We start from the raw sequence: 14,874 nt of genomic DNA, 5'->3' as shown, positions 1-14,874 counted from the left end.
GTTGTGTGCTGAGTAGTTGCCAAATAAACAAATATATTGCAATGAACCACCATTGGCTCTTCTTATTATGAATTCTACTTGTCAATATATTTAACCTCCATATCTATCAATGTGATCTGCTTTCCAAAAAAACCTGTCAGTGAAGAGAGAGCAGGATCCCTTTTTCAAGTGGATCCTCTGTTGAAAGTCCTTTCTGACCCAGAGGCAAACATTTTGCAGGCTGTTCTACTTAGCAAGCATTCCACATGCAGACATCAAAGAGACGCTATTGTCTTCTGTGTTAGCATTCAACTCACATTTTCCACTGAGCTCAGAGTTACCTGTGCTAAACCTGGTAGCTCGAAGCTCCATTTCACAAGTGCCACCTTTAGGAATATGCTGAAATCAGCTACCAAAATTGAGGCGAACGTTCCTGCATCTGAAACAACACACTGTACAATATGAACAACTGAATCTTATTAGACTCTTAGTCTTTCTTCTATTAAGTCAACTATTCAAACAAACCCACACCAGTGTTGAAAGAAAAGAACACTGTGCAAGCTGCCTTTCCACAGACATTGCTCTTGCCAAGTACACAAAGCCAATATTGTTGTTCTGGCCAATAAAATTCACCATTTACTGTATGCTCAAGTTAATGAAAGACAAATAAAATGTCTGGCCTTAAAGCGTTTGGTCTTAAAGTATTAGACACTAAAATTGTTCCTCCTTTCACAATAGTAAATGAGATTCATTGAGAATGAGATTCACAATATGCTTTCAATTACATCCATACTGAACCAGAATGGACAAATCACTGGCATCACTGGTAAGCTTTCCAAACTCCCTCAAAACATAATCAATCCAATCTAGGGGTGAATGTATGCATTATTTTTGAGAAAAACGTCACTGTATAAATGATGGAGACAGCTTAAAACTGATTTTTACCATAGATTTCCATTTCAGAGTTTAATTTCGTTGTAAAAAAAAATCTATAGCTTCACAAGAATATCACATACAAAACCTTTGAAGGTAATAACAGCAATAATGTAGCCAATCTAACCATGAAGTCTACTGAAGTCTTCAATGCTAAAGGAATAGCTCAACATTTCGGAGGGTACACTTTTTAGTTTTCTTGCTGAGGTGAGGTGAGGTTAGCATAAAGACTGGAGGTAGTGCGAACAGCTAGCCTGGCTTTCTCCAAACTTTGAAAATACATTACCTTTAAAAGCTCATAATTAACACATTGCATCTAATTTGTAGCCTATAATCAAACGGAAATGTAAAAACAAGCTTTTGTGCTTTTTTGGGGGGAGTTGCGTGGCGTAAAATTGTCTTTAAGCTAAGCAAAGCTAAGCTAATTGGCTCCTTACTATAATTCTTAACTAAGTATTTGGAAAGAAGCCTATTTCCAAAACTGTAGAGCAATTCCTTTAACAGCACCAACACCGTAGCTGCCACAGGAAACCAGCCTAGCCCAGGTAATGAAGGATTCAATATGGCCGCCTTACCTCAAAGACTTCCTCATCAAGAATTCTGGTGCCAAAGACGGTAATGCCCTCCGTACTGATGACGGCCTGGTCGCTTCTGCCGAGCTTCCTGGTCACCTTCTTCTTACAGTCAACGATCATGGTGACTTTGTCTTTCTCCACGCTGATAGCTACACGATGCCATCTGTAAAGCAGATCAGAGATCAAAGGTCATTAATACAACCACTTCAACTCAAGATAATTACCAGTGTTGTAAAAGAACAGTGTGACTAATATGGAAATACACTTATTCTCTTTCTTGCAGAGATTTGACAATTCCACACTTATATTTGTACGCTAATTATGAAGCTACTACCAACAGCTTAGCATAAAGACTAAAGCAGCAGGAGACAGTTAGTCTGGCTCTGTACAACATTTTTCTTAAATCCGCCTACCAGCAACCATAAAACTCCTAAATAACACATTATATCTTGTTTGTTTAAAATTAAAGGTAGAGCCAGGGAAGTTGTTACACCCTGCTTCCAGTCTTTAAAATAAATTGAGCTTTTAGCGGCTAGCTGTAGTTTCATATATTCAGAGTACAAACATCTGAATGGTATCAACCTTCAGAGACAGCTGAAACACCACTGGGACTGTTGAGAGTTTACATTTCAGTGGTGTCCAAATGTACACAGCAGAGCAATCTACATTTAGCAAATTTATAACTGAATGTGACTATTTTACCGAATATTTACACCATCATGTTTTTTTTCTGATACAAGTCATGACAGACAAAACAACCACATATGGAATAATTTCAAAGCATTTCTGTTTGCATTTGTGCAAATGATTGATGGGGACATTTAACAATGATTTGAATCAGCGTCACGCAATTTATGAAGATCTTGTCCATTACTGCATATCAGTATACCACTGCTGTAAATAATTGGAAAAGAAAAGACAGTCATCAATTTACTGCCAGTAATTTATTTGCCATTACTGTCTGCTGACTTGTTCCATATGGTAAAGACTGAACAAATAATGATGATAATAAATCCTCAGAGCTGTGTGTCAGTTCACCAGGCTAGGAGCACTAAATGTATTTTCATTGCTTGAAAAATACTTTAAGCATAGTTTGTTTTGTTTAGCATAAAATATAACCCATTAATCAAGATAAATTGCTCAAGATGAGCGTCAAACTGTCTTGCTGTGATCTTGAGTCAGTCAACAATGATTCACAACACACTTTTTTAAAGATTATACTATGAAGTCTGGTACTTTGGGAGACAGAAATGCAAAGATCCAGGAGATATATAAAAATGAACCACCCACATCTGACCCCCAGTGTGTTCAAGCCGGCCAGTCACTTACTTGCCATCAGCAAGGTTGATGGAGCGGAACTGAGGGTACTCCTCTGGGGCAGGCTTCCCATTCTGGTCCTCATACAGAAAGACGGGGACGCGGCCCACCTCCACACCGAGCTGCTGGATGCCTTGCTTGTTGTACATAGACAGCAGGAAGGACTGGAGGCCAGCCTTTGGCTTGATGGTAAACAGGATGGAGAAATCTTCTGGGAAAACTCCTCCTGAAGGTAGAACAAGCAGCAGGCATGTATGTTGGTATGTTAACCAACCAGACAAACGGATACACAGTTACAAGATACGGTAAATATACTTTTTTATCTGAGCATATTCAACGTTTTACAACAATGCTCTGCTTCAGATTTATACAATTATTACTACATGACTACAGCATTTGCAAACTTCATTTAATTCAATAGATTTTTGGTAGTAAATGGCTTTCTTGATCTCCTAGGATGTTTATTCCATATCTTCCTTTTTAAAAAAAACAACAACAAAAACAACAAATCGCATTTTTGCTTTCTTGAACTGAGTTGGACAAGAAGGTCGATACTACTTGAACGTCTACTGCCAGTATCGTTAATTGGCTTAGTATGTCACATAATTCAGATTTCAACTATTATGTGTCATATACTTACTTACAGACAATCCTCCTGTTGTCCTTTAGGTCAATTTTGACCCGGGAGGACAACATGAATTAACTCAAAAATGAGGTACAGTTTCATTTAAATGAAGTGTAAAACCTGTGGTATTAAGTTGGAATGAAGTTGGCTAAAAAGGATTGGGTGATAAAGTACAGTATACTTTATGCTTTATAAACAGTCAAATCAGACCAGGTCATTTTTGACCCAGGAGGGGAAAAAAAGTTTCATGGTCGACGGAAAGACAACAGGGGGGTTAAAAAACAAAACATAAGTTAATTATTGAGCTTAAGAGGTGCTGGTAGGCTGACTTTGTAACATTTTGTAACATTTTGACAAAGCTTTCCAATCTTAATGCTAGGCTAACACAAATGGTTGCTGAAATTATAAAGCCATACATCCTTGAAAGGAGACCTATACATTGGACTATATTAAACATACAGTAATTTATAATGCAAGGCATTCATGCAACTGCATTTCACCTTCTGCCTTGTCTTTTACACATCAATTTTCAACTGATGTCATTACAAGGGCAATTGTATTGTAATGACTAAATTGAATAATAGCTCTAGTTTATTGGCTCTCTAACTCTCTTCTTATATTAAAGCCAGTCGTCTAGACAACAGGACCTGGAGACCTGTTTATTAAGGAAGCTGAAGTAGAACTTGGCAATGTCCTGAAAAGACTCAACAGTGGTGATGTAGCCACACTGTTTTTTTATAAGGGCTGTAAATATAACAACTCAAACAAATATCATATTAAAAAAAAAAAAAAAAAAAAAAAAGCATAAATACCTCGGTTCCATGAAAAAATCAGTCATCCTGATCAAATAAAAGTCACATTATTATGACTGAGGACATTTTTAAAACTTTTGCTTTAATGGCACCTCCAGTGCTTCACCTCTCCAGCTTAATTATACTTTTCAAATTTCCGCTCCTAAAATCGTAAGGTGTTTGGGCAACCGAAGCCAGAAATCACAGGAACTTACTTTCTATGGTAATACCTCAACTTATTTTCTACTTTGAAATGCAGTCAAATTTAAAAAATAACAACAACACACTGCATGGACTGGGACAATTAATTTAATAGCACTCAGCTCCTACTAAATTTCAATTAAATATCTTGCCAATTTTAAGTTGAATAAGCTATAGGGGGTCTCTTTTTACAGTTTGCCCCAGTAATAAAGAAGGTCTATTATGGATGTGAACTTTATTGTTCTTATATCGTAATAGAAATGATTTATGCTTTAAGTACAACATGTCTCATTTTCTGGCAAGATATAGATAAAAAGCCAATTTGTATCTGTCCACAGCTCATTTATTTTCTACAACCTTGATTAATGGCAGATTCATTAGATTAGATCGTCAGAGTAGCTGATGAATAGTTACAAGTGTAAGAAAGAAGCAAACCCCTGTCAAACAGCTTTTCTGTATCTTTGAGTGGGACTGTTTCCTAATGAAAGAAATATGACTTTATTTTCATTATTGTTTTTTTTTTTTCCTTTTTAAATAACAGCCGGGAAACAGACTTTGAGTCAGACATTACACACTCAATATGAAAACCCTGCTGAATTTCACCACATCAGCCAAACACAGCATTGAGTCTTCCAAAAAAAATCAAAATTCAGGAAAGACACTTTATTGACAAGATCACTCCACAAAACATCAAACGAATTATTCCTCTCATTGATTTACTGTAATAAACTCTGGGATTATCCAAATATGAAATAACAAAAAATCCGGTGTTGTTCTTTTGTACTTGAGTCGTGTGTTTACATGACATACACCATGTGTTGAGCGACTCTCCGCTTTAGGCTATTGGATCCCGCTAAAACACAACGATACATTTTTGGGCGTCTTCTTGAAAATAATTGCTGAACGTCTGCACTGCATTTTAGAAGACAGGTGTTTGTAGTGAAGGCTTTCATTGTAGCTATATATGACATCATTTTAGCGATTTTATTGTGAAATAGAGATATCTTTAAGATGTTTCTATTTTGCCGTTAAGTGGATCAAGACGGTAAACAAAAGAATCGGTTTGACTTTCATCCAAACAATTATTTGTTTGAGGAGGCATCTTTTTTTTTTTTTAAAGCAGAGTACTGTAGCTCTTTTTATAATGAGATTATCATGTTGATGTGTTAAAGCTGTGTTTTAGAGGTTTAGTGAAAGTGCATCACTGTGCCAAGTTTGAGTAAAAGCACATCCTCTCTATCTCAGATCCCTCCATTTCACCAAATCGTTCCAATTAAAAATCGATTAACCCTTGTGTCGTCCTCCCGGGTCAAATTGACCCTGTCTGTTTTGACTGTTCCTTCTTTCCTCCCTTCCTTCCTCCCTCCTTCTCACTTTCTTTCCTTCCTCCCTCCTTCCTTCCTTCCCTTCCTTCCTTCCTCCCTCCTTCCTTCTGCCTCCCTTCCATCTTTCCTTCCTCCCTTCCTTCCTTCCATCTTTCCATCCTTCCTTCCATCTTTCTTTCCTTCCTTCCTTCCTTCCTTCCTTCCTTCCTTCCTTCCTTCCTTCCTTCCTTCCTTCCTTCCTTCCTTCCATCCTTCCATCTTTCCTTCCTTCCTTCTTCCTCCCTCCTTTCCTTATTTCTTCCTCCATTCCATCATTCCTTCCTTCCTTCCTTCCATCTTTCCTTCCTTCCTTCCATCCTTCCTTCCTTCCATCCTTCCATCTTTCCTTCCATCCTTCCATCTTTCCTTCCACCCTTCCTTCCTTCCTTCCATCCTTCCATCTTTCCTTCCATCCTTCCATCTTTCCTTCCTTCCTTCCATCCTTCTTTCCTTGACTCGAGGACAACAGGAGGGTTAAACATGTATATTCTGTAAGTAAGTACCCAATCTTCGGGAAATAACAACACAAATGCAAACTGCCTCTAAAAGAGCAACAGGAAAGCAATCTTCATGCTTTTTGGTTTAAAGCTTAACAAACAATGATGAGCTAGCACATTCTGTGCAGTTTATTTACATCTGAACAAATAGCTACAGTAATTAAGTTATTTTCTCATCAAACAAATTGACCTACCAGAAAGCTGCCTGGTTCAATTTCAATGAGAAGTTCCCACTCACATGAATAAAAAAGTGAGTCCAAACTTTTGTCTTGTACTGCATATGCTGATCATCTGTGGGATATATTGTAAGGAGTTAGGTTACCTGGAAAGAGCTGTTTGGTTGGAGCGCTGATCTGAGCCTTTTTTCCCACTCGGTAAGCAATGTCGGGTTTGGATCCCCTCCGGACTGTGCAGAAGCCTGTTGTTTTTCGCACTCCTTCAGGAGAGCTCTTGAAGTCTAGCACTTTCAGTACATCCACTGGTTCAGCTGGGGAGTCAGAACAAAGAATTGATTTTATTACTTCATGATACTAAATTATAAAACATTTGCATCACAGTTATCTCTCTAGGAGAGCGCATCTGACCAAAACGTCTGTGTTGAGTCAGTGTTTCCCAACTGTGGAATCTCTTTGGGTGGTACATCCAAACTGCATTCTTCCCACCCAAAATATGTTTAGTATTTGTGTCATATTTTTAACCATGGCCCAAGGGATGGCTTGGATTGTCAGTCTCTTAGTCAGTCGGTCCACTAATGAGGTCAAGACTGAAATATCTCAATAATTAGGCTATTAGATGGAACGCCATGGATTTTTTTGGTTCAAACTTTTATGTCTCTCTCAGGATGAATTGCAATAACTCAATATAACTGGTTAATAAATGATGATACCTTGAGCTTTCCATCAGCTTCAGTTGTGCTTGGTGTTTTGTGGTAAATAGTGAATGTAAGCATGCTAACACACTTTGCAAATGCAGCCCAAAATGTAGATTGTTTGACAGGATGCTGCATTCATGTGCTATAATTTGCCTAATCAGAAGTCAGATTATAATGTAATGATCTTTCACAGCCATCACTTAAATATCTGAGCAATTCCAATCTACTGGAAACACAACCTTTTCTAAGTAAAAGATGAACTCTTAATTGACTGCTTAAGCTGCACTGTATTTTTTATTTACTATAAAGTCAATTAAATATGAAATACTGAAAACATACATCACTAAAATATAAATGAATACAATAAAACTAAAGATGATGTAGGGCTCTGTGTGATTAGAGAAGAACATTTATTGTAATATATTATTACTGAATACTTAAAGTAAAAGCTGCATATATTTTACAGTACATTGTAAGCATATTTCAAAAAAGTTCACAGCAATCCTAATAGGACCTGGCATATTGATGATAAGTCAACAATTACCCCCTTTGCCTACTCAGGGCTTGTTGGCCAAATCTGTCAGTTCAACCAGTTGTTCGTTTATGAGCTGCTTTGGCAGAGGAGCAGTAAAAATGTTAGGAACCATTCAGAAGACATCATTTACCCCCCCCTCCTCCCAAACCTCCCCACCTCCACAATCACTCCCCAAAGCCAAAATCCACAGCATCTCTGGGATGATAAAACTCTTTGCTGCTGATCACTGGGTCTTTGGAATAAGGAGATCGCAGAGGGGGGCACTTTACAAGCTTCTTAACACTACTAGGCTCTTTTTCTATCAATGGACTTGGTTGGAACTCAAGGGTGAAACTACTGTGCAATACAGTCGTAAACACTGTTTCTCATTTCTTTCCCCTCCTGCAATTGTCTAAGTGCCTTCATTCCTGAGACTCATGACTAAATCTTTCTACTCTTTTTTTGTGTCTTTGTCTTTCCCCCTTTGTAAGCGTTTTTTTCTCTTAAACTTCTATCTCTCCCATTCCCTACAGCACATCATTAGTCACTGTGTGATTATGGGGAATTTAGGAAGCCTAATAGGGTATGTTTTAAGGCTAGTGTACTATATAAACAGGAGTGTTGACGTACAGTAGAACATCATTTGAGATTTAATTGCATGCCTGCCTGAAGCTGCATTTGCTTAATAATATAAAGTTAGACAAGGCTATTAATTAAAGGTCAGTATGCTGTGATGGATAGATGCGTATACAGAGCAGTGCTGAAAAAAGTGCATGTTTGAACAAATCTTTTCATTCTTACTCATTTGTCTTTTCAGACAGTCGAGAGGCAGGATGTGTCTTCTTCAAAGACCCAGCAATGATAAACAATGTCTGAATGGCCAGCTTAAAATCTCACTGGGGAGATAAAGCCTTTAAGGAAAGGCAGATAACAGGCTTTATTTTAAATCTCCCTTCCTATAAAGAAATCGAGATTCATGTGTTTGATACTGGCAAGAAAACATTGTGGGAAAATTATTTAAAGGGATCAGACAGAAGCTTTCCTTTGGTTCATACTGCAGGATATATTCTCAGCTGCTGCTTAATACTCCATAAAACTGTGTGAATCAGGAAGAGAGTTTAGTCAAGACACATAGATGAACCATAAAAGCAGAGACTAGTGGAAAAAGTATAATTTAGAGTAATTTAATGCACAGGAATAGAGTGTAATAACCTTTTTTTTTTTTTGCTTCAGATATATGACTTTTCCAGTAATGGAAGAACCATATGTTTTTTCTTTTCATACTAAAATGTAGACCCTAAAGTGTGTTGCTCTATACTTTTCAAACAAGCTTCTTTTGATTAATTTGAACATTTTTCCATAGTCAAAGCTAAAGAAATGTTATAATACAAAAATATCCGCCTGTTTTTCTAAGTCATATGGCACGTGAAGACAGGAAGTGCTGATTGTGCTGTTCCTGCTCACTTTCAGTTACCAGGAGAGGGTCTGGTAGGTGGAGCTTTAAATCCACATGCTGAACCCATTATGGTGCTGGCACCACTCCCTATACCCCCCTAACTAAAACATACATGAGACTAAACTGAGAAGGCCCCATCCCTGTAGCTACTTCTCCTGTGACCAGAAAAATAACAGTATGAGTGGTGAATCAAGCTCGCCTGATTCGAGCACATGCTCTGGGATTGTGTCTCAAGTTTTCGCTCATTTGAAGTTTGCAGATGTGCTTTTTAACTGATGGAAAAGGACTGGCGCAATTTATGCTGATATGTGTCCGGATCATCTGACACCACAGTTCATGAAATAAAATAGTTGAGAGTATAAAGCATCAAGAAAACACCACTATTGAGAAATCAAGCAAAGCAGAAAGTTTTAGTCCCACAATAACTTTGGGAGTAAGCGCTTTGAGTGGTCATAACGACTAGAAAAGCGCTATATAAGTACAGCCAATCTACCATTTTACTTTTATCAACTGAGGCGGAGGTGGATTTAAATTAGGCTTTATGACAGACATAGCACAAAGAGCAATTTAAAAGACCCTGGGGTTCATTTTATCCTAAAGACTACCAGACTGACTAAGAGACAAACAGAATAAAATACACATGGGAGATACTAAATGCCAAGTTTTAAACCTCACACCGAATGCTTCATAAAAAGGAAAATAGTCTGTGGCTCTTCTGAATATTGTCCCAAGTACAGAGCTACTGGTTCTTGAAAAAAAAAGAAAAGCTTGGACTAAAGGTCTCTTTGTGAGTTTCAGAATGCCTTTCTGCATTACTGCATACCTCAAGGCCTCATATATTCCAGATGTGCTGAATTGGCCAGGAATCCCCCCCCCCGCCCCCCTCCCTCGCTCCCCACCACCACCACCACCACCCGCACCCCTGACTCTTCAGCCCCTCTCCTTCCACAGTCATCACTTCACAGAAGCCCTGAAAAACAGGCAATATCCCAAAACCATTAAAGACCCAAAATGAATAGGCATAGCTTTTTAAAAAGCATTTCAGCCTCACAGGAGTTTGAGCCAGCATGCTATGCTTTCAACATATGCTGAAAAAATATTCCTCTTATACCCATAAGAAGGAATAAAGCATATTCTAATGATAAGGATGGGAAACCTCAAAAGGGAGAAGACAGTTCTTTCGTGCGAAAGTTATCACAGCAGCTCCAGACTATACACAGCCATGTGTAAGGGGTAATTTGTCAGTCTCTCTGATTTTTAATGACACATCTTCCTGACTGCTGTCGGGGACTTGTGATATACTATCTGCCTTGTTAACAAGCTACTAACATGACAAAGGACTGTGATTTCCCCTGAGGCTATAAAACATGTAGTGACATGAGATACCTCTGTTAAAATCATTTAAGAAATTTCACCAGCAGAGCCTGACACATTAAAATACCATTTTCAGCTCTATAGGAAAAATTTCCAGCACTCCCTGCCTCATAACTCATCAGAGCCATACAGTCTGATGTTTAAGTTTGGAGTTGTTAAATCCACGACATTCTGATTTAATGTCTCTGCGGCTCTGTGGTTGTGCAGCAGCATCTTGGGATGTCTTGCCGGTCTTTTTCGTGTCACTGCCATCTACTGAGAATTGGCAGCATAGGCGGCAATTAACGTGCGTTGGAAAGCCTGTAAATGTTTGCTAGCACATCATGCAATTGTGGTTAGTTTAAACAGTCAGAATGAAGAAAGATGGGCGATGGGCAAACCATGCCACTGTGGTATTGACTTTCATGATCTTTTCATTTTTGGGGAGCAATTGCCCTTCTGCTCGATGATTTCTTTATGTGTCATGTACAGTACTCTAAGATTGCTGAGAAATAACATGGTTTTGTCAGTATTATGGCTTTTTAATATCTTACCCACAAATAGTAAGCATCCAGTAGACACACACACATTTGTCCTGGCTAAAGCTAAAGTACAGTATGGATGTCTGTAAGCAGACAAAGAAATAATCTTCAAAGTAAGAATTAGTTAATGTGATCCACATATGTGGTATCAAAGCAGAGGAAAATACTTTTTTTCCATCTACGCCCCTTTCTTGGACCTAGTTGGAGCACAGATAATGTGGAAAGATGGTGGTCCTTCTGGCCAGAATATGAATTTAACCCCCATGATTCCAAAGAGTGATGTGTAATGCATTATATAAATTATCTGGAAATTCATAATCAAATATATGAGTTTAATATGCCACTGGGAAACCATCTTGACAGCTGTCAAATTGTGATATCTGAAGGCAAGCCACAGCCTATCAGAGAAAAAGCACAAGAGCCAAGAAAGTGATGCCTATTGTGAACTGGATTTCACCACTAGGTACTTGGACTACTCCACTGATATCATGGTCACACTGTACAACTTTATGCGTCTGTGGGCTGAAAGTTACACCACCAAACGCGGTGCGTAAAAGTTCTGCGTAAAAACGTAACGCTTTTCCACTAGTAATATCAAGTGGTGAAGTGAACTCCAATAAGCAAAGGTTTTTTTTGTGTGGTTATCTTATCATCCGAAATTGCACAATAGAAATCACAGAGGCAACAAGTGCAATCATTACTCGCTGGTCATTTATACGCAGACGCTTTACGCGGACCATCAGCGCATCAGTATCAGAGTAAATCAACATTAACATTCCTCTCCTAGCTGACCACACCTGGATTACAGACTTTACTTACTAAGAGGAAACTAAGAGAGAGCAGCATCTCCGTCTGCCTGTGCCAAGAATAAACATCATCGTAGCTACATCACGTTCAACTCGACATGAATTTAGACACTTTCAAACATAAATATGTATAGTTTAAGATGTGTTTTTTTGTTTGTTTTGTTGTGTTTGTTTTTTAGTTTTTTACTTCACAATCGACTACTGCATGGTCATATGATATTGGCTAGATTTGGTGCCAACAAACTATTAACTATTATCATCATCATAAGATACATTTCTTCGAATATTAAAAAGTATTAAACCCTTCTGTTAGTGATAAGGGGTCTACTCAGCAACTGAAAAGGTGTGTAAATTGAGTTAAGGTGGGTTTGGTTTGCCAGTGACCGGCAATCAGCTGCATTTAATTTTATAGGCACCTAATCCTACCGGCACTTATGGTCAGGCTGCCAGCCGGTTAGAGGCTCTTTAAATGCCAGGATGCCCTGGAGGTGTCACAGTGACTGCGGAGGGTAACATGCATCTTCTTACCTGCTTTGACATTGGCAGCTTGTAGCATTAAAATTAGTGTGACTAGAGCGGTTAGCGTTGAATCCCATAGCCACCTTTTCGTTTTCCACCTGGTGGCCCACCTTTGCATCTCCATGGTGAGCGCCCGTAGCTGTACAAGAAGCGGGCGACTTTTAATCAAATTCGATCCCTTCTACAATCCACAAGAGTGTGCTTAGACTACAACGCCATGTGTGAAAGTATACCGATGCCTCTCACAGCCAGACTGGGCCCTTCAGATACGCTCCCCCTTAAGCCCAGATCTCAGACTGATGGTAAAAGGGCTTTCATGAAAAAAAGCGCAAACCACTCGGCTCCCAGAGAGTTGCGCACAGTCAGGAGGCTGGACAAACGCCTCAAGAGTGAACCTGAACCGACTGTAATACTGACACTGGAAAATCCTCCGTTCATCAAATCACCAGTCGGGAAAGTTGTCTCGGGACCCGCCCCCTGTGCTTTGCAAGAGGTCTGAACAGCATCAGGAGAAGCATCACTACATCCCAGTTGCCTACAGTACAACTTAATTACAGGACACAGTACAGTATCCTTGATAAGTAGCCTTCTAGAAACGACAACCCTTGAAGCACCGAAGAACACACATATTCATCATGTTAAATAAGGTACAGAAATGTAGATAAAAATAAGTGCCTCATTTTCACAAAATTAAATATGCTTAAAAAAAGTGGGTTTTGAGCATGAGATAGAGAGGGAGAGGGCACTGATCCAAACTAAATGCAACTAAATGCAAAATAAGTGGTGAGGTGGAGCTGTTATTTTAGTTTTCATGAAAGAGTAAGAATGTGAGATGGGAGCCTGAATAGTTTAACATGGGCCAATAGCTAAGATAAAAAACCTCAGTAGCCAAAACAAAATGTTTTCCAGACTATAGGAGTTTCCTCAAGAACCTTTTTTTTTTTTTTTTTTTTTTGGACAGCAGAACTCCTAAAGCCTGAAAATAATTAATGGTTAAAGATGACTGGATGACTGGAACAAAGAATGGAAGCACAGGTGGTAGCTATAGAGTCCCCCCACTTGATTTGGTTTTCCTTGTGTACCAATGAAAGACGGATTTAACAGTGCAAAGGCAACCTTCTCCACATAAACCCAAACCACATTTTGGAAAATTGGTCCGTATTTATGTGCAAGCAGAAATTAGAACCATAGGCTAAGCAGATAAAATATATTAAGGTTAATATAGTACAACATTGTGCAGGTGTGGCTTATTAAGTAATAGTTTTAATAATAAAAAGGTAATATGGATTAAGTATAAAAAAAAATACAGGATTAATGGCTATGTGCCTGGAATTTCTTTCAAAAGAAGGTAATATCCTGTTGTGCGTGCAAGTGTGGCTTTGATTAGATGTTTTGGATTTGGGTATGTGCAGGAATACTGTGGTGATTTATTGGGGCCACGCAACTTTTAAAATCTTCACTCTTTTGGAGAAATTGTGCAGCACATTTGTGTATTTAAACACGTTCACATCTGGTTGCAGCTCTGTAAAAACCACAATCTTCTACTGTTGGCCACTGGACAAGAAAATGTCTTGCTCATGAGCACTTTGGCAACAGCTGCTTCTTCATCCTTTGACAGCATTACTTTCCCACCTGATTGGGAATATGAACTGGCAGTACCTTTCAGTTTTATAGCCAACAAATTTCTCCTGAAATGTGAGTACTGATAAATATAACAATGTGTGATCAAGACAAACTTAAAGTATCATTGGGGTTGAAAGTGTTAAAAAAAAGTTTGACTCTCAGACTTGGATCAAATGCATTGGAGGAAATTACCCATTAAATGGCATTATGCTTTTTCCACGCTAGTGGTGTGGCAGAATAACAATGTGGATTGTATTGTCATTCTGTCGGTCTGTCCACCATTTTGGGCCAGTCTGAAATAACAACTGTTTGATGGACTGCCATAAAATTTGGTACAGATATCCATGGTGCCCAGATGACGAATTCTACTAACTTTAACTTAGGTGATCCCTTTTGACTTTTCCTCTAGTGCCACCATGAGGTTCACATTTGTATTTTTTTGTGAGACGTCTTAAATGTTTTCATGAAATATGGTGCAATCATTCATGTCCCCTTCAGGATGAACTGTGATATCGTAATATTGTCATATATTGTAATTTGGTTATTCTTTAGGTTTACATGGAGCAGCATCATCAGGATCAAGCTTTTAATTTATCCAGGACTTTTTTTACTTTTTGCAAGTTTTGGAACAAATGCTTGCTAACAGTGATCTTGCTAACAGTTAATTTTATGTCTGTACTATATACATTTTTAAACAAGGAGGGAGAAGACAAAATAGTAAAATAACTTTAGTTAGACGACACTATCTACGAAACATCACCATGTTAGCATTTTTATGCTATTAGCTTGCTGACGTTAGCAATTTGCTTAAAGCACCCCTGTTGTAAGTCCTGGTACCCACATGGCACACTTCCGTAGTTTGATTCCATCTTCACATACCTTTGTTACAGGTCATACTTCTCTCTCTC

The 14,874-nt window shown here is 38.5% G+C and overlaps 1 protein-coding gene across 1 annotated transcript in view; it reads right to left on the bottom strand.

Moving 5' to 3' along the window:
* Nucleotides 1–12,610, bottom strand: part of LOC133990210 (collagen alpha-1(XI) chain-like) — an 84,565-nt gene extending 71,955 nt beyond the window's left edge. The window contains exons 1-4 of the mRNA XM_062428429.1: nt 12,353–12,610; nt 6,605–6,769; nt 2,817–3,030; nt 1,488–1,650 (exon numbers count right to left, since the gene is read on the bottom strand). Of these exons, the coding sequence (XP_062284413.1) occupies nt 1,488–1,650; nt 2,817–3,030; nt 6,605–6,769; nt 12,353–12,467 (657 nt within the window). The 5' untranslated portion in view covers nt 12,468–12,610. The remainder of the gene's footprint in view (nt 1–1,487; nt 1,651–2,816; nt 3,031–6,604; nt 6,770–12,352) is intronic.
* Between the last annotated feature and the right edge of the window lie 2,264 nt (nt 12,611–14,874).

The sequence above is a fragment of the Scomber scombrus genome, chromosome 11, assembly GCF_963691925.1.
Source record: "Scomber scombrus chromosome 11, fScoSco1.1, whole genome shotgun sequence".
NCBI lineage: Eukaryota > Metazoa > Chordata > Actinopteri > Scombriformes > Scombridae > Scomber > Scomber scombrus.
This window is presented reverse-complemented; position numbering and strand designations above follow the sequence as displayed.